The sequence below is a fragment of the Podarcis filfolensis genome (assembly GCF_964270895.1).
Source record: "Podarcis filfolensis genome assembly, chromosome: Z".
Taxonomy (NCBI): domain Eukaryota; kingdom Metazoa; phylum Chordata; class Lepidosauria; order Squamata; family Lacertidae; genus Podarcis; species Podarcis filfolensis.
The window spans coordinates 49,488,976-49,515,481 of record NC_139617.1 but is presented as its reverse complement, the minus strand read 5'-3'; the positions used below and the strand labels follow the sequence as shown (position 1 = coordinate 49,515,481).

The following is a 26,506-nucleotide window of genomic DNA, read 5'->3' as shown; positions in this document are numbered from 1 at the left end:
TTTTTCTTAAAATTTTCCTAGCATAGCATGAATGTCAGAATTAGCATCCAGGTGAGATTTTCTGCAGACACTCATGATTTGGTCACTGAATCAAATTTTCCGCTTAGCTTTCCCTAGACCTACAGTATGAAATTTTAAGAGAAAAGCAAAATCTGGCCGCTGGTGGGAAGGAGGAAGATGGAAAGTCTTAAAAATACACTGTTAACAGCTATCCCTAACTGAAAATGGTTGGAATCTCACTGCCTGTTTGACTAAAGAGAGCTTAAAAACTAATCGGAATATATATTGTAATTTTTATAGTCTCTCCTTGTGTTTTTATTACGTAGTTTACAGTTTGAGATTGTATTCCCACAGAAGACTCCACTCCCACAAGATAAATTATTTTACTCACATTTCTACGTACGTTTGTTACTTAAAGAGGCCACAGGAACAGTGAACATCCCTGTAGCAGCAGTGCTCCATAAGACAAAACTGAATACATTTTATTTTATCACAGTAACTGTGATACTGATACAACTCCTCTTGATTATTCATTTCTTCCATTCCATGCCCAGTACATGGCAACACTGACCATACTGATACACCAGTGTTTGTGGTCTGGGGAACATGTATTAGCTGATCCACAACCAGCCTTATGCCTACAGTACATAAGAGAGAGCAAGAGTACGTAAGAGCATAAGAGCGGGCCTACTGGATCAGGCCAAAGCTCACCTAGCCCAGCATTCTGTTCCCATAGTGGCCAGCCAGATTCCTAGGGGAAGCCCACTTGCAGGACACAAGGAGGGAGAATAGCACTCTCCTCACCTGTGCCCCCCAGCAGTTGGCATTCAGAGGCAGACCAGTTCAGATACTAGAGGTAATACCCAGCCATGATGGCTAATAGCCATCAGTAGACAAATTCATGGCTAAATCCTTTTAAAAACCATTCAAGTTAGTGGCCATCACTACATTTTACTGCAGTAAATTCCAAAAGGTTAAGTATGCACTGCATGAAGTTGTATTTCCTTTTGTCAGTCCTAAATCTTCCAATATTCAATTTACTTTATTTATTTATACACCACTTTTTGGGTGGACCTCACAAAGTGGTTCAATTTCACTGAATGACCTCAGATTCCAGTGTTATGAGAGAAGGAAACATGTCTCTATCCCCTTTCTTCACACCACACCCAGTTTTCTAAACTAAAAATCCCCAATTGTTGTAAACTTTACTCATGGGGAGTTGTTCCAGTTGCACAATCATTTTGGTTGCCCTTTTCTGAATCTTTTTCAGCTCTAAAAGATCCATTTTGAAATGAACTATAATATACACCATGGGCAGGCAAACTAAGGCCCGGGGGCCAGATCTGGCCCAATCACCTTCTCAATCCGGCCCACAGACAGTCCGGGAATCAGTGTGTTTTTACATGAGTAGAATGTGTCCTTTTATTTAAAATGCATCTCTGGGATATTTGTGGGGCCTGCCTAGTGTTTTTACATGAGTAGAATGTGTGCTTTTATTTAAAATGCATCTCTGAGTTATTTGTGGGGCATAGGAATTTGTTCATTTCCCCCCCCCCCAAAAAAAATATAGCCCGGCCCCCCCAAGGGTCTGAAGGACAGTGGACCAGCCCCCTGCTGAAATGCTGTTTTGATTCCCTTGGATTATTTAAAGTTTCTTTTGTGGCCTTTTGAAAAATGGAAGCAATTAACCATTCCAAAAAGAAAGCATGAAAAATAAAAGGAGCACCTCATATCATACCTTTGTATTTTGAGCAAATTAATCTGGAGTAACTACCATTTCCTCATTCTGTACTAACAAAAGCACATATTACATGCCTACAAATCTGATGGCCCACCAAGCTGAATGCAGCCCACCAGACATGCACTGTAGCCAGGAGGGTAATTACTACACCAGTTCTTGCAACTGAAGGCAGGCAGCAGAAAAAAGGGCCACTATGCATGGCTGGTGGGCTGCATTGGTGGTTTAGAAATCATGCACTAAAATCCCTACTTTTATGCTTGCAGTATGCTTTTAACACACACACCAAGGCAAGGCTTAGTCCTCAACAGAACTGCTACATCCCCATATACTAATACACACACACACACACACACACACACACACGTAGAACACATTTAAAAGGGGGCGGGAATTATCTGCCCTACAGGAGACCTTCCTTGGACAGCAAGGTAAACACAGAACGAGGGGCAAAACTTGTCATTTTCTTACTTCTTGAAGGAGGGAAAACACTTTTTTAAAAATACTACTTTTATAACAAAGTTTGTGATTTACTATCAGCCTGAGCTCCCCTCCTGCCCCCAAGAGAGAAGCAATCCATACAACCAGGTGAAAAGTTGCAGCTTGTTTGTTTACTTATGCAAAGAGACCACAATGGAGTAAGATTCCCTCTTCAGCGCATCCAAAGGCTTCATGAGGAGTTCAAAGGGAATGCTAGAAGCTCAATAGCTTATAACAACTTTTCAGCTTTTGCGGTCAGTCAGGGACACTGCCCTTACCCTCCCGTGGTGGAGATTTCAGTCGCAAACCTTGTGACAGGAAATCACTTGGCTGCCGGGGGTGCTCCCGAGTCACAAAAAGCGCCTGGCGCCTGGTTAGTTTCAAACACTGTTTTCAAATGAGATCTGCTATGCTGCAGCACAAAGCCAGTGAAGCTGAAACCCATAGATATAAAATGAGGGATGCAAACCAGAGATGAGAAAAACTGGAAGGCTCACAAAGAACAGCACACCAACGTCACAGAAGGTATGCGGTCATGAAGGATGTTCTACCAGCCATTGCCAATGCAGTGCCAAGAAGCGAACTGAGCGGGGAAGGTCAGTTGTACATGCTAGCGACCACCTCCTGAGGGAGGGAGGGACGCTGGTTAAAGCTCTGGAACAGGCATCTCCAACCTTCAGCCCTCCAGATGTTTTGGACTACAATTCCCATCATCCCTGACCACTGGTCCTGTTAGCTAGGGATCATGGGAGTTGTAGGCCAAAACATCTGGAGGGCCACAGGTTGGGGATGCCTGCTCTAGAATATTCCAAAGTAGTCAGCTTCACATTAGTGCAGATCCCATATGCGGGACTTCATGGAGGCTATGAAGTGAGACATCAAATAAGAAGAATTAAACCTTAAGCCTCAATCACTAAGGGAGAAGAAAGTCTGAAGAATCAAATCAAGCAGGTAAAAAAATTACAATCTGCACTGTAATGTTGGATGGTAATGTTCTTATAGCTGACAAGATGTTATTAATTGGAGTAATTGACCTGTGAAAGCAGTAAGAAGCTCAAGCGAGTTAAAAAATTATCCTATAAATACCATAAAGATTAACAGATCTTTAATATTCACCCAAGAAGCGCTTACCCTAAGTACGATGATTATGGTAACGGAGTTTATTTACTAATGTAGGGCTGACTTTAATATATACAACTTGCCACAAAAAGCAGCTCTGGTTCTTAATCCTCTAAGAGCTAAAAGTCATCGCTTAGATTTTCCAAACTGATTAAACAGAGTCTGCAAAGGAAAGAAAAAGAATCCACTACTCATTTCTGATGTACGAAGAACTCTACATAAATGTTTTAGTATAGTAAGCTCTGCCTGGCCCAACTGGGAGTCTGAAACACACTCCATCACCAAGATCTTGCACACAGGGATACCTTCTTCTTCTCTGGCAACAAAGATTAAGCACAGGTTGTTGAGTGAGAAAATCAAAGACTAGGAGGCCAAGAGTTTTTCATGGATTCTCTGGGACTAACTAATTACCTTGTTTCTGTCAAGGAGCAGGTTTCCCACAAATCAGACTGAAAAGCAGTAACAGGGTTTTACTAATTGTGCCCTAAAGCTTAGAACTTCTAGAATGAGATACCATGGCTGGTCTTTTTTCTTTTTTAGTGACAATAATGTAAATAATATTCATACACAGCTAACAAAGTAGCTGGAGCTTTTCAGAGTTCCATAATCAAAAGCAACAGGCCCCTGTACTAGGAAGCTTCAAGCAGAATTTCAATACAGTGGTACCTCGGGTTAAGAACTTACTTCGTTCTGGAGGTCTGTTCTTAACCTGAAACTGTTCTTAACCTGAAGCACCACTTTAGCTAATGGGGCCTCCTGCTGCCACTGTACTGGGAAGGGAGCAGAGTGGGTGGAGAAGAACAAACAGCTAACAAGGATGTGAATATCATGGATTTATTGTGGAAGTGGGCTTTGAGGAGCACACTGCTAAAAATATCACTACCAACAACAAAAACATATGTTAAAATTTGGAAGCAGCAAATCAGCTGGTGAGGCAGTCAAGATTGTTGGATGGCAAAGGATTTAAACAGGAAGACTGGAGGGGACTTCTCTAAAGAGGAAGGCTGGAGGAATTCTTTGCTAGACTGCACTGTGGAATATGCTGGATACCAACAACTGTTTGAACAGGACAGTCAGGTCCTGAGGAATCAGCATTGAGACCAATGCTAAGTAACTTGTTCACAATCAGAGCCAGTGGTGACAGGTGAGGTAGCCAACGTTGCAAATCAAACCAAATTACTCAGGAATAGTGAAAATTCAAGCAGACTGTTAAGCATCTCTCCAAATGGAGCAAATGTGCACTAAAATGGCAGATGAGGTTCAGTTTAAGAAAAGATGTGATGCACATTAGAGCAAAAATATTCAACTTCACTCTTAAAAGTGATGAAGTCTGAATTGGCAGTGACTATCTAGGAGAGAGACTGTGTACAGTAGCACTGAAAAGGGCAAATTACATGATAATGTTTATTAGGAAAACGAGAATAAAACTGTCCGTATCGTAATGCCTTTAATGTATGGTGTGGTCATCCCAAAAATGAAAACATAGAGGGGTTTTAGCCCTTTCCACATGATGCAAGCCTAAATTACGGAGGTGTTTTAGTTTCAAAAAAGACAACTCACAGCGGCATGATAGTTGTAAAATTATGCATGGTATGGAGGAAGTGAAAGCAGAGAATTTTCTCTCCCCCTAATCTAGCTTTAAAATGAAAGGTCGCCCAATGAAATGAAAGGTCACCCAATGGGAGTAAACTCAAAACAGACAAAAGGAAATAGTTCTTCACACAGTGTAGTTAATATAATTCTTCCCATAAGATGGGTTGATGGGCTGCTTAGATGCATTTCAAAGAAAATTTGGACATATCCAAGGTGAACAAGTTTACAGACTATTGGTCATGACGTCTAAAAGGAATCTTCATGTACAGAGACAGTTTACAACTGAGCATTAGGGCTGTTATAACTGGTGGACCTCCATTGTGGGGGGAAAGATGCTGGACTAGATGGATCTTATCTGGAAACAATGGGACATATCAGGGCACTATTTTTGGACTGAAAATTCAAGTCTGCCCTTGTATAGATTAATTCATGTGTGTTGCAGCATCAGAGCAACGGTGATGAAAGACAAGAAGATGAAAGCACAGCTGCATCACATTACAAATCTATTAACTCCCGCCCCCTTCCCTTACACAATGCTCTTTATACCTAGCTGCTCAGAAGTAAGTACTTCAGGTGAAAATTGTTTATGGATATCACAGGCCCGTTCCTTCAGCAGCTCATTCAACCAACTCACAGACATGCCTAGGAGTTGCCTCTAGATCTCTATGGAGGGGCAGCTTGAAGAACACTGACGATTTCTGAACAAGCAATCAAGTGAAAATATATTTTGCAGACCAAAAACATCCATCTTTTTTCAAATTATTCCGCAAGCCAGCTTGCCCCAGTTGGCTCTGACATTTTGCAAACCAAAAAGTGTAATAGTCCTTAGAATCTTGCAGTGAGCACACATATTCTATTCCATTATTCCAAAAATCTTCCTTTTTAAAAAAGATTTCCTCTCCTCCCTGGCACACATTCAAATTCACAGCATGCTCAGAGTCACTCTCTAGTAGTAATATGGACAGCAGCTGGCTCATAGGAAAGGGGAAAATTTGGAACTTGAGCTGTCCTACACCCACTTGAGCCAGGAGCAGACTGCTGACTCAAGAGGCAGACACTGACAAGCAGATGCCCGGGTTCCAGTCCCCTGCACGTCACTTTACAAATACATACAAACACACAGTCTGAAAAAGCAATCCCAGTTACTTGGCACCCATCCCCTCCCAAACAACTTAAGAGTACAGGTTCAGTTTCATGTCCATTCAAAAGGCTGAAGGACGTTTCTCATTTAATAATAAAGAGAATTCTCAAAGTTCACAGATGAAGCAACAAAAGTAATTAGAGAACAGTAAACATCACACCACTCTTCAAAATGGAAAGGCTGCGAGCCCTTTGAGAGGGTGTGGGCCAGCACCTGTTCCAAGAGCATTCTAGACTAGGGCAAGAGTTCACAGAGCCTATCAATTTATCCTTCATCTCTGCAATAAGAGGGCACTAAACCATGGCATTTTATTTATTTCAAATAAAGAGTTCAACAGGAGAAAGATACAAGACGTGTGCCCCCACCCCAGAGAGAAAGAAGCAGCCATCCTGCCCTCCCCAGCATTATTTTTAAATAACCAATAGGGAACTGCTTTCCACATTTCACAGTTCTGGTAAAGTGGCCAGTTTATGAACTCTTTTAACAGTTCACAGTTGTTCCATTAAAGAAAACCATTCAGTCATGAATTAATATGGTTCTAACAACTGGTCTAGGGATGCGGGTGGCGCTGTGGGTAAAACCACAGTGCCTAGGACTTGCCGATCACATGGTTGGCGGTTCGAATCGCCACGGCGGGGTGCTCCCGTCTTTCAGTCCCAGCTCCTGCCCACCTAGCAGTTCGAAAGCACCCTTAAGTGCAAGTAGATAAATAGGTACCGCTTTATAGTGGGAAGGTAAACGGCGTTCCGTGTGCTGCTCTGGTGCAGGCTCGCCAGAGCAGCGATGTCACACTGGCCACGTGACCCGGAAGTGTCTGCGGACGGTGCCGGCTCCCGGACTCTAGAGTGAGATGAGCGCACAACCCTAGAGTCTGTCAAGACTGGCCCGTATGGGCAGGGGTACCTTTACTTTACCTAACAACTGGTCTAAAATTTAGGCACTGCGAGTCTCTATTGCCTTCAACTTCAAAATATATACGTTTTTCTAACTATGGGATTTCGTTCAGTGTCAAAACGCTGAACAGTGCAAAAGGCTCCACTTTTATGACAAGAATATTACATTTGCTTCCTTTGAGTCTCTACAGCAGAGGTAATTATGAGTGAGGAAAGAACTTGCTATTATTAAAGAATTCTCTAGGCTCCCTGACTTTGTTGTGTAAAGCAAGAATAGAATATCATCATGTTTATTTTGATAAAGTATAAAAAATTCTAAGAAGTTTATTGCTTTTAAAAATGTAGAGGGGGAAACATTAAATACACGCTCTTACAAGAGAGTCGCTGCAGGGACACTAGTTGAATTCCAGGGGAGAATTACTATTTCAAAGCAGCTCTGGGCAATGTGTCAAAATCAATATTAAGCAAAGTTATCTGCACTTCTAAATCTGCTCTTTAAAGAAGGATCTATAAAGCAATGTGTTCAGCCTCTTGAGTCAGAAGCATTTTACTCAAAAATATTAAGCTCTATGTCTCGCATTCTACTATGCACCTCTATGGGTTATCTAAAAATTTTATGAGGCAACACAGCCAGATGATCTCCTATAATAGGAGGTTCGGAAGCCTCAAACTGAGCAGTTTGGGGCAATTCTGCAGGAAGTGATCCAAGTATTGCAGACAGTATTTGCTCGCACAATTTCTGTGGCCGAAATCAGCACAACTGCCCACCAGGGGAGAGAGAAAAAGGCCTGCATCTTTGGAAAGATGCTTGTTCCTCACATGAAATCCATCTGAGGGAAACAACTAGGAAGACTCCTTCAGATTCCACATGCAACTCGGCTCAAGTCATTTCAATAAGACATTTTAGCACACAAAACTTTGGAAACATTTTTGTTAGTGTATGCAAGAAAGCGTAACATTTAAAACGGATGTCACAGCTTTATTACTATTTGGAAGGTTGAGGAACAACAATAAATCATTGTCCATCGTATCAGGAAACTGGAGAGAGTATTTTTAATTACAAAAAAACAAAACACAAAACGTAATGTAAATCCCACAGTTCCCACGGCAAAGAACTGAAGCAAGAACACTCTTATGATGAGGTGCTTCTGGAACTTGCAAAGGAAGCTCAAATAGGCACCGTAAACATAACAGAAATAGTCCCACTTTTATTTATAAGTGCCCTATACTGACTCAGATTGGCTATATTATCTCTACTTCACTAAATCAGTGGTTTTCAACCAGTGTGCCATGGCCCCCTGGGGTGCCTTGAAGGATGGTCAGGGGTGCGGTGGGCAACCCTGGCCTCTGTCCCTCTTTCCTTCCCTCCCTCCTGTGATGCCCTCTTGCCTCTCTGCCTCCCTAAGGCTTGCGCAGCTGTTTGTTGCAGCAGCCCTGGCTATAAGCTCCCCAGGCGAATGGTGCACCTTTGGCTGGCCAGGGGGTGCTTCCCCAGCCCCTGTGGGGCAGTGTGAGGAGGCATCTCTCTTTGGGGGGGGGGGCAGCTCAGAGACCAGAGACAGCAGCTGCCCAGAGGATTCCCAGGGAGAGGGGAGAGGAGAGGAGGCTGAGGGAACACTCCACAAGGGAGGGTGTTCGAAAAAGGGTGAGGGGCTGCCAGCTCTGCAGGCAAGGGGGGACGTAACTGGGCTCCTGAGCCCCACAGGGGAGCCGCAGAAAGAATGGAGTTGGTCGAGGGAGCCGTGGACTCAAAAAGGTTGAAAACCTCTGCACTAAATGATGATACTGATGCTTACACCATTTTTAAAATATTGGTACACACTTTTAAAGTGCTAAATATCACTGTGTGCTAACACCAAAAATTTGGTTCACTCAGAGAACAACGTTAACATCAACATTAACAATACTCAAAGGGATAGAGGCAATTTTGGAGGATGCAGTCTTTGTAGAGTTAGAGGCTTGAAATGACGCCAGCTGTAAAAAACGATGATGTGTTATGATCTGCCTGAATATTGAACTAAGAAACCATACACCTTACAGGAAGACAATAACGGGCAATGTCTTTTGACTTTTGTTCTCTTGAATTTAAAAACAATGTATGTAAAAAGATACTTAGCCTTCTCATAAAGAGAACTACTGTACAAGGTTGATTTACTCGGCACACAAAGGAAAAATAAAGTCTTATGTTCAGCTATTAGGCCTGTAGGAGCAATCCATTAAAGCAGGCATTTGATCTTTGGAATATTCTGACTACCTTTCACTAAGCATTTTGTCAAAATGTTAAAAAGTCTACTTCATCTTATGAAGCCTGAAAATCTGGCAAAACCTTAGAATAATGCTGCTTCAGGCAATCTTAAGCACTAGGATCTTATTTACACCATTTCAAGTGGGAAGACACTGTGAAATGGCTATCCAGAGCCCATTTTTACGGTAATCAACATTATTTAGCACTATCCCTAGCTTGTCACAGTAGGATCCTCAGCACTTGCTCTGGTAGCATCCAGGTGAGGCTTCTGAGGAATTATTTCCCTTCTATATTATAAGTAGCAAATTTAGTGACAGCAGCAACTGAAATATATTCATATGCAAATGTGGAGAACTATCTTTTTGTTGTTGTTGTTGTTGTTGTTATATTATTATTATTATTCCCTACCTACTTGGCTGGGTTTCCCTAGCCACCCTGAGCATATATAAAAACATAGTAAAATTAGCAATTCCAACCCAATGATTCATGTACAGTTGGCTACAATCTGAGGTGCATTCAACTGATGAGCGATCGCCAACGCACAGGTCCTTTTGGACCCAGAAGAGAGAAAGGCAGGCTGGGGTACCTTTATTCGCCTTCTGCCATCGCCACAGAGGCTGGGAACAAAACCCCTGTGTGAAATGGTCGTCGCAATTCCTTCTTGTTCAGAACCTTCTATATTAATGGCAAGCATTTCATGTAGAATACATCTCATAATAAATAAAGATTAAAAGCTAACTGAAGTAATATTACTAAATGAGCTAGTTAGCTAATTTACCGTATATATCATTTCATACATTCAGAGGCACTCCAAAGCTATTTACAATAAAACAAAAAAAGACAATAAAATACTAAAAGTGCTCATCCCAAGAAAGTCCCAACCCCCAGTACAAAATACCACCGCCCCTGGTTGAGCACTGCAGCCACCTGCAGTTGAAATGCCCAGGAAAATAAAAATGTTTATTCTGCTGCTGCGAAGAGGACAAAGTTAGAGCTTATGCCCCAGGCTGTATTTCTTTAAAATGCTAACAGCTTGTTTGCTCAGCGTTAGCTGCATGTTACAGTCCACAATTTTGCTTTTTATCCCAGGGATTCCCAAACTTGGATCTCCAGCTGTTTTTGGACTTCAATTCCCATCAGCCCTGACTACTGGTCCTGCTAGCTAGGGACGATGGGAGTTGTAATCGAAAAACAGCTACCAACACACACCCAAGTTTGGGAATCCCTGCATTAGTCCAACTGTTAGAACCAAATAAATGATAAACGTTAGGAGGGAAAGTAACCAATTCTTTTTGTAAGCCTACATTTTTCTGAGGGAATATGTTGTTTTCATTGTACTTTCTCTCTTCCGCTTTGCAGTCTCCACAAATGCCATTCTATAGAAGCAACATAAATTACAGTTATTTACAGTTATTGTCCCAATTCCTATTTGGGCAATTAGCAATCAAATGAAGTTCACTTCTCTCTAATTGTTGCTTTTTAATTTTCCTTCCAAAAGAGTTATGCTCTATATCAGAGCTTCCCAAACTTCTCTTGTTGGTGACAAACTTTTTAGACATGCATCAACATTTCACGACATAGTAATTCAGTTTTACTAGCAAACCAGAGATTAAACTAACTCCTTTTTCCAGCCCTGAAAGAAGTGTGGGGAACAGTCACGTGACACAACTATACACTGAAATGGACACGCTAACGTGTCGCAACACAGTTTGGAAAACTCTGCTCTATATGATATTAAGTCCTACAAACTGCAACAAAGCACATCATTATTTCCTGTTTTAAGGTATTTGGACTACAAGCCATAACCCTCTTATTCCTTGGGTAAAAGAGTTCAACGACTGCAGCTAAAGTATATAGGTTATTCTGAGAAAAGTGAAGCATTGTATGTGTCACATATTCTAAGGAATTCACTGTATAGATTCACAACAGTTTTGTCTTCTGGATAATAAAGTTTCAGGGCAGATCTGTGCCAACTAGCCTCCTTAAAACTTGAGGAAATAAACATGACCAACAGTTTAAGGCTGTTCAGGCCTTTTAATGCTGCTGCTGCTGCTGCTGTTGTTGTTGTTGCAACACAAACACTCACAACACTAAAAAAAATAAACCTAACAAGAGAATACAAATACAAGTATGAATATAGATACAAATACTAAACAAACATATAACCATATTTCACTTCTTGTTTTCTCCTAACTGACTTCCTTTGTCCTCAACGCAGGTCTACTTTCATATTTAATAAACTGTTTCCTTCTCATTCCGTTTTTCCTACTTTTCTTTCTATTTTAGACTTTTATACCTTAATTTGTTTTGCAAAAGTTAATCAAAACAAGTCCATGTATTAATTTGAGGGCACCGCTTTTTATGATAATCTCTATATTCTCCCCATTCCTTTTGAATTTTTTGTTTAGACTGACCCCTAACTGCATCTGTCATTCTAGCCAGCTCTAGGTTATTAAATAATTTTTCCTGTCATTCATTTTTGTTGGTCTGACTAGTTTTTCCAGTTTTGGGCAATTAGGATTCTCGCCACCAATACTGAATACAGGAATATTTTTGTGTTTTCCCTAGCAATATCTGAATCTAATATTCCCAATAGAAAAGCTTCTGGTTTTTTTTACAAAAGTTTGTTTAAGTATTTTCTTCAACTCTTCATATACCAAATCCCAGAAGCTCTTGATTTTATCACAGGTCCACCACATATGTAGGAGCGTCTCCGATGCTTGATTGCACCTCCAACACAATTTAGATTTTGTTTATACATTTTAAATATTTTGCTTGGTGTTAAATACCATCTATAAAACATCTTTAACAAATTTATTAAAATAATTCAACATTAATACATACATAGTACGAATATATAAACATACATTTCATACAATCCTTAAAAATATTCATACATACCCACACTCAATCCCACCCAGCCTCACAAGCTATAAATCTCCAATTCTCTTTCCATAATCTCCCCCATGATGATAACTGAATAGGTTTGCCTATGTCCATTGCCCATTTAATCATTACCTCTTTTACTTGTTCATCCTTCACCTCCCACTCTAGTAAAGTTTCATACATTTTAGAGATTACCTTTGTTTTATTTTGTAATAATTCTTTGTCCAATATTGAAATTTCTCTTGCAAAACCTTTTTTGTTATCTGTTCTGAACACTTCGTTTAATTGGTAGTACTGAATCCATCCTGTTAGGTGATGTTTTACTTCCTCATATTTTTCCAATTTCAATTTGTTATCTTTTTCTTCTAGCAGATCCTTTTATGTGCCCAATTTGATTCCGTATTTTTTCTTTTCACTGCTATCGCCTCCAAAGGCCAAAGCCACCAGAGCATTTTAGGTTCTAATAATTCTTTGTACTTTTCACAGACTCTATATATCAACTTTCTTACAATATGGTTAAGAAATCCTCTGTGGACTTTCACCTTTTCATGACCTAAGTAGGCATGCCACACATCACGGTTGTCAAACCCTTCTAAATCCAATAAATCTGCATTTTGCAGTATCATCCATTCCTTTAACCAATTTAGACAGACTGAATCATAATACAAATTTAAATCAGGTGGTGCCAATCCACCTCTATTTTTCTTATCTATTAATAATTTATGTTTAATTCTTGGCTTTTTGTACTGCCAAATGAATCTTGATATATCTCTTTGCCATGATTTAAAGCATCTTACCCCTCCAATTATTGGTATCATTTGAAATAAAAACATCCTTTTGGGAAGCACATTCATTTTCACTACTGATATCCTACCACAGAATGATAATTTTAACCTGTTCCAAATCTCCAGATCTTTTTTAATTTCTTTCCATATTTTTATATAATTATCCTCAAATAGATTGCTATTTTTATTCGTCAGCCAGATTCCCAAGTATTTAGTCTTATTTACTATCGTTAGTCCTGAGCTCTTCTGTAATTCTTCTTTTTCTTGTATTCTTTGCTAGCATGTTGGTCTTATTTTTATTTAACTTAAATCCTGCCACTTTCCCAAATTCGAGGATCTTTTCTATTATTTTGTACGCTTTCCTCTGGATTTTCAGTGGTTAATATCAGGTCATCCGCAAATGCCTTTATCGTGTGCGATATCTTCCCCACCTTTTATGTCTCAATCTTTCCTTATTGCAATCACTAGGAGTTCTAGTACCATAATGAACAATAAAGGTGGGAGGGGGCAGCCTTGCCTGGTCCCCTTACTTATCTTAAATTCTTCTGTTATCTCATTATTTAATATCAATTTGGCTCTCTGATTTCTGTATATCGCCTCGATACCCCTGCTGAAATTTTCTCCGAGTCCTGTGGCTTCTTTAGTTTTTTTCATAAATCTCCAAGAGACGTTATCAAAGGCCTTCTCGGCATCTACCAGCATCAATATATCTTTTTGTTGTTGTTCTTACTTCCAAATATTCTAATATATCTATTATATTTCTCATATTATTGCACATGTGTCTGCCTGGGAGAAAGCCCACTTGATTCTTATACATAATTTAATTCAGTACTCTTTTTAATCTGTTGGCTAGGATATCAGCAAATATTTTGTAATCGTTATTTAAGTAATCGTTATTTAAGTTAATTTATATTTAATAGTGATAAAGGTAATGGTAAAGGACCCCTGACAGTTAAATAAGTTGCAGACAACTCTGGGGTTGCGGCGCTCATCTCGCTTTATTGGCCGAGGGAGCCGGCGTACAGCTTCTGGGTCATGTGGCCAGCATGACTAAGCCTCTTTGGGCGAAACCAGAGCAGCACACAGAAACACCATTTACCTTCCTGCCGGAGCAGTACCTATTTATCTACTTGCACATGCTTTTGAACTGCTAGGTTGACAGGAGCTGGGACCGAGAAACAGGAGCTCACCCTGTTGCGGGGATTCGAACCGCCGACCTTCTGATCAGCAAGCCCAAGAGGCTCAGTTTTTGATTGATATTGGGTGCATTCCTTGTTGGGGATCAGAGCGATAAATGCTTCTTCCCAAGACTTTAGTATTCTTCCTTCTTTTAAAATTCCATTCATAACTGTTTTCATTGGTTCAGACAGTATCTCTTCTAGTTTCTTATAATACGCTTTTAAGGCGGTTTAAGGCCTTTTGAAGATGCTTCTGCCTACCTGGACAGTTCATCACTCTGCCCACTAGTACAAGGAGAACCAATGCCAGGAAGAATGAGGGCTGATCAGGTGCAGAGTTCCTTGCAGTCACATCATCTTTCTGTGTGTGGGCTGCAGCAGCCACACACAGCCCAGGATCCCCCTCACCTGCTTTGTGAGTAGGCAGGGAGATCCAGGGAGATATCATGCACCTTGGGTTCTTGTTAGTGTGCAAAGCGACAAAACACACACACACACACGTCTAGGCTATTCCCAAAGAGAATAGAACATGAAAGTGAGAGAAGAGGCTGAATTCCCTGCAAAAAGAAGCTATATATGAGAACAACTGTTCTATGTTATGCCTTTGGGCAGAGGAGGCAGCACCAGCACCAATTCTAACATTAAAATTTGCAATCTGATACTAAACCACACAAAGAACCCTATTTTTAGCAAAAATTTCAACCATGCACACAGTTCCAGAAAAAATTCTTACTGAATACATGAGTAAACTCAGATTATACCAAAACTGTATGAGGAGGGAAATGTTTGTTTCGGGAACTTCTTACTTTAGCTATGTTGACCAAAGAATGAAAGACAACAATGGGACTTTCCATTTGATAAGCTCTTTCAAATTTATGGCCTCCTTAACCTGGGTTTCCATTCAGATAAACACCCTGATGTAGTCAGTGTTAGAAATTAGCCAGGCGCCAGATCTCAAGTTTGCATTGCTGTGAAATACTTTTTAATAAAAACATTTTTCCTATTAACAGTCTTAAATCATGAACACTTACACAACTAGATATTTATTTATAACCCACTCTTCATTGTTCACACAGCCCCATATGTTCACCTATTTGAATGTATGTGACTATGTTGTACAGAATCAGATGGTTGATTTTGTGTTGTCTACTCTGAAATGAAGGAGCAAACCCAAGTTTTTTTCTGCACTCCTACCTAAGACCCTTTGAATTTAAGTTGGCAGGGAATGAACTGGGGACCTTCTGTATGCACAGCCTGTGCTCTTCCCCTCAAGGCCACATGAGACTCTTCGAGGAGGAAGCGAAGGGATACTCTGTGCTCTTAATCTCAGGGTTGCGAGTTCGAGCCCCACGTTGAGCAAAAGATTCCTGAATTTGTAGGGGGTTGGACTAGATGTTCTCTGTGGTCCCTTCCAACTCTATGGCTCTATGAAAACAATTTTCTATCCATAGCAAGAGCAACTCCCAAAAATGAATGTGGATGATGGGTATGTGTGCACTGACAAACAAATTTCTGCCTTACAGACATAAATCAAGGCTCGGAAAAGACACTGGGCAGGATTCTTGGACACGATCCCCAAAGCCTGCCTCTAATTTATCCTTTGATAGCAGGAATGAAGAGAAACCTGTCAGATAATGAGATGACAGCAGAACTGTACTGGAGAGGCCCACACAGATTCTGCATTAGAAACACCACCACAAACTGTTGGGATGTTTTTAAAAACCAAGTAAAACAGACACATTTAAAAGTCATGGCACCAGGTCACCTCTCACCAGAAGGGCGTTCAGCTGCATGCCAGCAAGTTCACCTACATCACAGAAGTGACCATGGCAATCCCCTGGGGCCAGAGGCACCTCCTCAAGGATGGCACAAGCGACCCCACCAGACAGACGATCCCCTGTGCCCACTCGTGCCCCTAGCCCACAACACCTGGAGAGGATCCCTACGGCCACCCACCACGAGAAGAGCAGCAGTCGTGGGAGGAAGCTCAGCTGGGAAGGGCCGGGGGCGGGGTAGGCGGGGTGGGGGCGCCGCCCGAGGGGAAAACGAGAGCTGATCCCGCGAATCCAACAGGTCGGCCGGCCGTCGTGGTTAAGGGAGACCTTCTAAGAGGCCAGCGCACCTGATGCATTTAGAAAGGGAGCCATTCCTAAAAACAGAAACAAGAATACCGGGGGGCGGGCAAGGAGTTATAAGGTGCTGGAGGTGCTTTTAATGCTGCGGGGGCGGGATGAGGGGGCGAAAGCGACCCCCTTCCAGAAATGCCACGGCAGGGGAGGGGTGACCTGTGGGGGTCGCGGGCGGGGGGAGGGGCGTGTCCCGAGTCCGAGGCTGAGGGGAGCCGGGGGGGGGGGTCTGCTCGGCGCTCTCTGGCCCCCCCCGCCCGCCCAGGTGAAGAGGCCTCTCGGCAGGTCGCCGCCCCCGCCATCGCTTACCTGCTGGCGGCTGCTTCCGCCAGGGAGGCGCCTTCCCTGCCGGAGGGGCTCCGCGCCGCCACAGCAGCCCCCTCCCCTGCCCGCTCTCGCTCGGGTGGGGGGCGGGGGGAGCCGCAGAGCCTCGCGCTCTCACCCCTCGGGCACTCAAGGCAAGTCAGTCAGTCAGAGGCGCCCGGACGCAACTTCGACCCACTCGCCACCCGACCGACCGACCGCCGCGCGCGCGCGCGCACACACACACACACACGCACACGCGCGCCCCCGCCTGCCCGCCTCTCTCTCTCTCTCTCTCTCTCTCTCTCAGCCCTGCGTCCGTCCCCAAGCTGCCACGCAGGCCTCCCTCCGTCCCTCGTCGGGAGCGAGCGCGTACGCGTCACCGCCGGCTTCCCGCCCGCCACTCCAGAGGGGCGAGGGGGGCGTGGCTTCGCCGCGGGGCTCCTGCCCCCCCTCCACTCGAGAGGCGGGGTGCGCGCGCAGGCGGGGCAGCGGCCGTTGGCGGGGGGAGGGGCGGCGCTTCCTTGTCCCTCGCGCGAGCGTGGAAGCGACCCTCGCGCGTGGCCTCTCTCTCTCTCTCTCTCTCTCTCTTTCTTTTTTCCCGCTGACGTGCAATAGTGAGGCGTCCCTGGGAAATATATATTTCCCACAACTAAAGACAAATCCTGAAGGCGGATTGTGTGGTTAAAAAATAAAATATGTTAAAAGTTGAGTCCAGTGAGTTGTCAGAAGTTCCTGACCCGTTTCCATGAAGGTGGGTCGGGCCGCCTGGGAGGCGAGGCGAGCGGCCGGGGGAGCAGATCCAGGCTCCCAGGAGCGCGTCGCCCTCCTTCCCAGGAGGCTCACCTGGTGCTTCTCGGCGACATTTCCCTCTCTCCTTCCCGCCCTTGGAGAGCTGTCTTCCGCCCTTCTTCTTCTTCCTCAGAGCCATGCCGCCCTTCTCCCTGAGAGCGAGGGGGCCAGGACTGCAGGACGTCCCAGAAGAGCTCGCCCACCAGCCTCTTCTCCACACGACCCACAGGGGATCCGTGGTATCCCTGCAGTATTCTGCACCAGGAATACCGCTTTAAGATTTTTTTTCCTACTTAGAATTCAAAAATAGTAGCAGTAATGATTACCAATACTAAATAATTTTAATTTTATTTGCAGGAAACATACTTTATTTGAAGCATCAGATCCTGGCAGCATTCACACAACGTGGTAAGCAATGGTTGGTGGTTTACTGTGAAGGGACAGACCCTGCCTGCACCCGAGAGCAACATACCACAGTGCTTAGTTTGGTAATCCAAGAACAAGTTGGTCCCTGATTCTGATGCAAGGCTAAGCCAAGGATCATGGTTGTTTTCTCCCATCCACTACTGGGAAGGAGCAAAGAGAGAGCAATCACAGTGGTTTCACAGAAACTATTACCTGGTGGTTTACTGTGACATATGAACACACAGCCATATTCAAGGGATCACAAAAACAGTTTCTTTTCACTAGTTGCCAAAAACCATTTCTTCTTCTGAATTAATGCCAGTTTACCTTTATCCAGCCAAGGTTCCCTAATAAATTATGATTCTGAAATCTGGGTAAGTGCGCTTCCCTTTAGGAGCTGCAATATGATTTTGTGGATGAAACCAATGTCAGCAGTGTTACCCAGTGAAGTGATGTATCCATATCCATTCTGAATCCTTCAGATTTGGCCCAGTTAAGTTTATAGTCCAAAATACGTTCCAGGGAGGTGCTTGCAGCACCTTGGGTACTAATTCCAAATGGGATGGGAAACACTTCATCAGCACAAAGCTGAATTATCAATTCTTAAAGCTTTTAATGTGTGATGTCTTAGTGTATTTTTGGTCTTTGTGGAAGCCGCCCAGAGTGGCTGGGGAAACCCAGCCGGATGGGCGGGATACAAATAATAAATTATTATTATTATTATTATTATTATTATTATTATTATTAGTCACTGATTATAATACCTTCATATCTTGCCACATGCAAGAGATTATAGAAAAAGGCCTAGGAATAACAGAGACCAGAGGGAGCTGTGCCTCATCCCCTTTGCAAGGATGCTGGAGTTAAACAAAGTCATTCTTTTAGAAGTGAGGTCCTTTATGAATTAGTTTTACCTGTATTTAAAAATGCAGCCAGTGTGGGAGTTCTGTGGCTTCACTTACCCAGGAGTCACCCAGGACTCTACCCTGAAGGGTAGAGAAGGAAATAAAAGCACAGATGATGACAATCACCTTATGAACAGTGGCCATTCACCAAAAATGGTAGCTGATAACCTCTACATTTTGCTTTGTTTTGGCTTCACTGTTTACATCTCCCCTCCGCAACTCAGTATGACAATACATCTGATGAAGTGGATTGCATACTCTGGGAAAAAGTAAGAGAGGCCATGATGGTCATTTCTTTAAAGTGAGTATGGCAAAGTCATCCGTTTTACACAAAAACACTATGTAGAAAAACATACTCTGCTTTGATTCCAGGAAGAGTTAAGGCTTGTACGTGCATAAATTTGTACCTGTTCTAACAACCGGCAGAGGGAAAAACACATTCCTCAAAAAGATTTGCAGTCAACATATTGGAGCAACATGCTAATCCATGAAATGTGTAGATTGGGAGAACTAAGAGCAATGAACATATGGACCTCTCTGTAGAGCTTAAACATTTTCAGTGTTCCTAACAATAGCAAGATTTTTACGTTTGATAATCTTAAGAGATTTGCTCTTTTTGGCAGGCACCAAAGCTGAAAGTGCTATGCCAGTCTTTCCATTCTTACCCAATTGCTGCTGCGTGTTTGGGTGCTGATTGACTAACTGAGCCCTTAACAAAACAGAGGGTGAGCATATACTGCTAGGAAATAGCAAAACCTTGCTTCCTCAAAACCAACATGCAAAATTTGTTTCAGGGACATTTCTGCGTCAGCTGTATCCTATGAAGGACTGCAAGTTCTCAATTTCTCCCCCCCCCCTTCTTTTTTTTGCAGCTCCATCTTTCCATGCACATAGAGCAAACTCACAGCTGGCTTCCCCAGAATGTCTGCCACATGCAGGCTCTGTTCTCATATTTCTGTAAGATCTGAGTCCCAAAGGAAGCATTAATGCTAGAGGAATGCATCCTGGCATGTGACTCCTGTGAAAGGAAGTTGGGGAAAGAAAACTCAAATAAGCTCCTCAGGTCCACTGTGGGAACCACCCTCTGCCTAAAGATTTGTGGGTCAACCTTTTAAATATTTTTCAATAGATAACACTGTTACAAGGAGGAGGGGGAGGCGTGAGCTTCAGAATTGCAGTCAAACTGGTATCCAGGAGGAAATAGCAACCTAGACTGGTCATGTGGTACAGGAAAGAAATCTGGACCAGCTGCCTGCAGACCTCATCAGGGGAGCATGTAACTGATGGCAAACCGAAAAGAGAAAAATATCCCCAGCACAGGGTCTGAAATCAAAGGTTGCCATGCAGGAATAGGAAAAATGGGGAAGTGTATGGGGGGGGAATGATGGCAGTGGTGTGGTGTGGGTGGCCAGCGCCCCGGGCTGCGCAAAGGGGATGGGGTGGGAGGGAGGTAAACAGACGGAGTATGCATGCACATTCAACTGCCTAATGGCATTCGCGTCACCCAGGAGATCATAGCTGCAGAGATAAGAAAATAAGAGTCATTCCGTTGTCTGGAGATGTCGCTTCCTGGTTCTCATGAAGAAACCATTTTCAACGGAACCCAGCAAAGGAAACATGTAGCTGTATTGAGACAGCACTGGGCGTTGAAGTTTTGTGCCCCTAACAATTTTTGGCAACCAGGGCAACCGCCCGTGCCCCTCCCCCAACACTACCCCACTAAATGATGGGGGTATCTGGAGTTCAGTTGTTCATAAGAAGATTTTAGGTTGCATACACACCATACATTTACATCAGAAGTCAGCAAACCTTTTCAGCAGGGGGCTGGTCCACTGTCCCTCAGGCCTTTTGGGGGGCCGGACTATATTTTTTTGGGGGGGATGATGCACGAGCCCCAGTGGCTGCTTACCTGTCTTGCGAGTGGCAGGGGCTGGCAGTGGCAGCAGCGGCGGAGGGACGATGAGCGGCACATGAAAGGGCTCCGGAGAGGGGCTGCTTAAAATGGCAGCCGCTTGAGCACTGCTGCTGCTGGCACTAACAAAGCCCAGCCCCCTTCCTCCTCTAGGCAGGGCAGGGAGAAGCCAGGAGGAGGGAGGGAGGAGGAACCGCTCCCGTGGGAGGAAGAGGGAAAGAACGTGCACGTGCTGGCGATCCACACGGCGATCCCCAGACAATCCGCGGGCCGGATTCAGAAGGCAATTGGACCTGATCTGGTCCATTTGCCGACCCATTATTTACAGCATTCAACACCCCCCCCCCCCAATAATCCTAGGAATAGAGCTACAATTCTCAGCACCCTTAACAAACCCATGTTTCCCTTGGGGGAAGTCATGTGCTTTAAATGCTATGGTGTGCATACAGCCCTAGACAAAAAAAATCACAAGGACGCAGACTTGCAGGGAGAACATACTGGTTCTAGAGCAAGCAGGAGTCATTGTTTCTCCATCATACCACCCTCTTGATTTTGTAATGCCTGGTGTTGCTGCCAGTGCCTGGCATCTCCTGTTTCTCAGGAAACACTATTTGCCCCAATCATGTGCTCCTATTTGAAGTCTTCACTGGCATTTCTTATACAGTAGGCTGGATAACAAGTTTATTCCACATGTGCATACTGTATACTGTATCATCTCATGGCTTATTTTGCCTCTTGCCATCAGGTTTGCTTACATCAGGGTGGCTATCCCGGGGCCATTCAGACGTTGTTGGGTTCAACTCCCATGAGCCCCAAGAGGCATGGACATTGGTCAGGGATGGTGGCAGTTCTGTTCCAAGAATATCTGGAAGGCCACAGGTTAGCCAACTTGGCTCAAGCACTGCAAGGTGGTGTGTTTCTTTACGCCCTTCTCTTCTCAAAACTTAGTGTGCAGGGTGATTCCCAATGGTCTTCCATCCAGGCTCTGGCCAGTCCCAGACCTGCTTAGCTTCACAAACAGAATTGTATCAAATGCCTTCAGACTAGTCACTTTTCAAGAGCCCCTTACAGCAGGTCAGTCGTTCCGCAAACAGAAATAAGCTGCATAATCATCGCAGCTTATTAAGAGCCCACAAAGAGAGGAGAGTTAAAACATGTAGAGAAGACTCCAGTCTTCTTTCAGAATTTAAATTGTGGCAGGTGAACATTTAAAGTGCTATTGTACCACAGTCACAGCTTTCCCGAAATCATCTTGGGAACTGCAGTTTATTGAGGGTGCTCTGTTCCCTGCACAGAGCTACAATTCCATACCCTCCAAGTATCCCAGTTTTCCAGGGACAGTCCCAGAATTACAGAAGCCATCCTGGTTTCTGATTTGATCCTGGAATGTCCTGCTTTCCCTCTATCGGATGTCCTTATTTTCATCAGAGAAAGGTTGGGATGCAATTCCCAAGGTTCCATGGGAGGAGGGATTGATTGTTGAACTACTCTGAGAATAGGAGTTACCTAACAATAGGGCTGCCATACGTCCAGATTTTCCCAGACATTACCCAGATTTCAAATGTGGAATTGATGTCTGGGGGAATTTCCAAAAGGCGGCACGTTTTTGTCTTTCAAAAGTTCGACAACTTTCGGGTTTTCCTTAAAAAAAATCAACAACTTTCAGGGTGTCCTGGTTTTTACTTTTTGAAATATGGCAATCCTACCGAACAACTCTTAGCACCCTTACCAAACTACATTCCCCAGGATTCTTTGGGGGAAGCCATGATTTTATAAAAGTGGTATGATACTGCTTAGGGACGCGGGTGGCGCTGTGGGTTAAACCACAGAGCCTAGGACTTGCCAATCAGAAGGTCGGTGGTTCGAATACCCACGATGGGGTGGGCTCCCGTTGCTCTGTCTCAGCTCCTGCCAACCTAGCAGTTCCATAGCACGTCAAAGTGTAAGTAGATAAATAGGTACTGCTCCGGCAGGAAGGTAATTGGCGTTTCCGTGTGCTGCTCTGGTTCCCCAGAAGCGGCTGAGTCATGCTGGCCATATGACCCGGAAGCTGTACGCCGGCTCCCTCAGCCAGTAAAGCAAGATGAGCGCCGCAACCCCAGAGTCAGCCATGACTGGACCTAATGGTCAGGGGTCCCTTTACCTTTATGATACTGCTTTAAATGCAGACTGCAGATGGGGCCTACCTCTTTCAGGCATTCAGGTGCTTAGCAGTTTCTTCTCCTTGATTTGCTCACTGGCTCCCTTGCAAAGACCTTGCCCTTCATGCACCAAGGTTTAATCCCCCATTTCTCTTTCTTCCAATCCAGTTTCATTGCAGCCTCACATTCTCTCTACAGCTGGAACTCTTCCCCCACATTCTACAATGCTGAACTTTTCATTTCTGTTATTTTTGTGAGTTTTGGCAGCCGCAGATGTTCTTTTGTTTTATTCTGTCCCCTTTTCCCCACTTAAATTGAAGCCAGGTACACCAATTGCGACTTTTAACAGCACCACCCTCCCCTTATCCCCCCCCCAACATTCTTCCTCCCATTCTGAGTGTTTTTCAGGCAAGTTTCTTTGGAATGTGCAGATTGGCTCCAGCTCCACGTATGCTGCTGACTGCTGTTGTTTGGAGCGAATTGGCGGCTGCTTCCAGCATTCACAGCCAGATGTTACAAATGTGACCCAGCCAGAAGCTGCAATGTGCCCACACTCCCTTTTGCTCCAAGCTGCAAAGCTTTGTGTGGGACTGCTCTCGCCTCCTCTGGAAATCTGAAGTCTGCTTTGCTCACTAGTTTTCCCTCCTTTCTTTTTTAACTGGTAGTACAAGCTCTTTCACAACATCTGAAGTGCTCTCTGAAGAAAAGCAGGGCCTTCCTTCGTGACTGTGATTTTGCACTCCCAAAAACTCCTGGATCCAATGCCCAGAAAGCATCATTTTCAGTTCTTGGAATACTTGCTGCAGCTCAGGCAGGTTAACAGGTTTTCTCAGCTAAGTGTTGAGAATGGGAGTGGGAAGGTGGAATTGCAAGGTCAAAGTAGGAGCCTAAATCACCCACATTTGGGTTTTAAAGAACTGGCAAATGCCCCTATATTTGGCTTGGCCTTTAACTAGACTAATGAGCTGAGGCTGTGCCTGAGATTTCTGGGAATGCATCCATGGTTAAGAGTGGACTTTACCCATGCTCCTTGCTGGCTCCTAGGAAACTCCTTGTGCTGTTGATGCACAGCTATGTCTTCCCATTCCATCTCAACTGGGAGTGGCTGTCAAGGTGTTGGGCCAGTGAGTGTCTGGAAGCAGTGATGGGCTGAATGGAGGACAATAAACTGATTTCTGGACCAGAAATTAGATGCACAGCCTTTTCTCGTAGCTTCAGTAACTAGAGCAGGGTCAATACAGGAAAGCCTCATTTTTAATTTACTATTCTTTCTTTATTGAAAAGAGGAAAATGGCAAACTAGAAAGCCACATTTCTTCATATTAGGCAGGCAGCGAACTGTGCAGCCTTACCTGGTGGTTCAGCTAGCCCAGGGAGCCAGATGGGGTTGTGTCAGAAATGCACAGTGTTCCAAGCCATAATTAAAACAAATTTAAATACTTATTTGTTCTAGGGAGCTGTGGAGAGCGCACATAGACCCCTGCAGCAGAGAAGGGGTTAAGTGGAAAATATTGAAGGTGCAAAGGCCACCCTGACCCCTGTCACTGGTGGTCCTTGTCAGTGGAACTAGAGATGCTGGGAGCATCATTAGAGCTGCTATTTAAATTGCACGTTCATAGGGCAGGGCAATGGGTGAAGTCAAGGAACACCATTGTTTGCAGTTCATTAGCAACAGAGAAACAGGCGAGGGGGGAGAGGGGGTGAAGGGGCATCAGAGCAGCTCCATCCTGCCTGGCATGTGTGGACTGAGTAGCATAATGTTGAAGAAAAGAGGACTGATTATGTAGTAGCCACAGCACTAAATAAAAGTCACTTAAATTGGCATTTGTTGGAGGATGGCTCAGAATATAGCAAGAAAGTTCCCAATGAGAGCAAGGCCACGTTCACAAAAGCTCTTTCCCACCCAAAATTGGCATGAAGGGCATTTCATTTTTTATGGGAGATATTCGGAACTGGATGGTGATGTGTTTTGTTTTTGCAAAAGTGAGTCTTCTCAGGAAGCCATAATCAATCACTGCATGAAATTCAAGTTGCCTGTGACTGTGTGCGTAATTCTGGCTGTCTAAATAGTGGGAAGACAAGTCTTGGCACCGTCCAATTCTAGAGGGATGGCTATGGTAGCAATCTTTTTTGATGAAAACAACACGCAGTCCTGCTGTTGCACCTTGGGAACTACACCATGGACCAGAAAAGCCCATTTTTCTTGGTTGCGTCTTGCAGGGACACTTTTGACTTTTTGCATTAGGAGGTCTGATTGGATTTTTCGGGGCTTGGCTTGGACTGTTGATACTTTGCAGACAGGCCTCTGTGAGGCGAGGCAGGGCATCTGTGCCAGAGGGCAAATTTCGAGGTGCAATTAAACGACAAGAGACTTTCAATTATTGACTTAATAGTTGATCTATCTCCCAACAGAGAACCTTTCTTGTTCCTTCTCAACCCATGTTACTGATGATAAAGAGGTCTCACAAAGATGTCATAAATTGAGAGAGATAGTCACAGGCAACTACTTCATGAGAAGATCAGCTGCAAGGGGGTTACTAGGTATGGGCCCATGACACAAATTAGCACGATATTTTTATTTATTTTTTGCAGATTTTGCATAAATGTTTCCAAATAAGCATGAATTTGCTCACTGTTGCAACTGCATGTGCTGAATCCACTTTTTGGAGGGAGAAAACAAACTCGGCCTATCAAGACTTCCTCTGAGCTATAGAGTGCCAAAAAGTTTTTCTGAGTGCAGTATTTTGTTTGGGCTTCCTCCACCTGGAATATGTTAGGAAGAACTAATGTTCATATGAAAACTAAAATAAGGACTGCTGGGTAGATTAAATTGTTGGGTGTATGTGATTTAATTATCACTGCTGCTGTGCACCAGGGTGAGTTGTAAGCAGAGGTGAAATATACTCGGAGTCGACTGTGTGGATTTCATGCTCTTTATTCAGCTCATAGTAGTGAGGAATGAAAATTCCCCCAAAATATCTCCTTTATATACATTGTTTACACAACGGGCCGCACGTGATTGGCTAATTCTGGGATTCTCTTGTAGGCCAATCAGGTTGCAGATTCACTTCCACCTGGAGCTGGATTGGGTGGCTCCTGCAGACCAATCGTACTGCCGCATTGTTCTAGGACCAATCAGACTGCTGCATTCTGAATCCTATTGTTCTAGGACAAATCAGACTTCTGCATTTTGGATCCTATTCAACTCAGTACATAACAAGAGGCATAACGTGGGTTGCCAACTCCAGGGACCATGTGGAGGGGTGGGTGGGAGGGAGGGAAGGAAGGGGACGGAGTGCGCATGCACATTCAACTGCCTAACGGCATCTGTGTCACCCAAGAGATTACCGCTGCAGAGATAAGAAGAGTCTTTCTGTTGTCTAGAGAGGTCACTGCCTGGTTTACATGGAGAAGCCATTTTCAACAGAGCCCAGCAACAGAAGCATGCAGCTGTATTGAGGCAGAACCAGGTGTTGAATTTTTGCGCCCCGTCACAATTTTGCTCCTGGGGCAGCTGCCCCAATAGCACCCCCCACTCTATGCCACATCTATTGCCTGTAAGCAAAGACAAATAAGTGTATGGAAGGTAAGGTTGCCATATTTCAAACAGTAAGAATATGAACAGAAAAGTTGTTGAGCTTTTGAGGTATTTTTATGCAAAAATGGCACTGCCGACATAGGCTGCCATTCATCCAAATTTCCTGGACTTTTTTGCTGATTTCTGTCTGGACACTGCTGCTGACTGCAGCATTTCGGATATGTCCTGGAAATTCCGGACGTATGGCGACCCTAGTGGAAGAGACATCTGGGTTTTGGAACAAAAAAATCCAGGGCTTTGTCCCCCTGGGTCACCCGATGGTAAAAT

At 43.9% G+C, this 26,506-nt stretch overlaps 1 protein-coding gene and 1 long non-coding RNA gene across 3 annotated transcripts in view; one reads left to right on the top strand and one right to left on the bottom strand.

Annotated features, from left to right (window-relative positions):
- The window catches only part of NEK6 (NIMA related kinase 6), a 98,149-nt gene extending 81,165 nt beyond the window's left edge, over positions 1-16,984 (bottom strand). Inside the window, exon 1 of one of the 2 annotated variants that reach the window (XM_083597393.1) lies at positions 16,494-16,984. Coding sequence is in view for 1 of the 2 variants with exons in the window: in XM_083597392.1 (XP_083453518.1) it covers positions 14,320-14,506 (187 nt within the window). In the remaining variant the exon portion in view is untranslated. Of the gene's footprint in view, positions 1-14,319; positions 14,561-16,493 lie in introns of those variants that run through there. The other variant, XM_083597392.1, reaches the window with a different exon arrangement.
- A 649-nt stretch (positions 16,985-17,633) lies between these two features.
- Positions 17,634-25,556, top strand: LOC310754943. Its single transcript, XR_014544091.1, has 2 exons — positions 17,634-17,687; positions 23,051-25,556. It is a non-coding gene; the product is annotated as an uncharacterized lncRNA (long non-coding RNA).
- Positions 25,557-26,506: the final 950 nt, after the last annotated feature.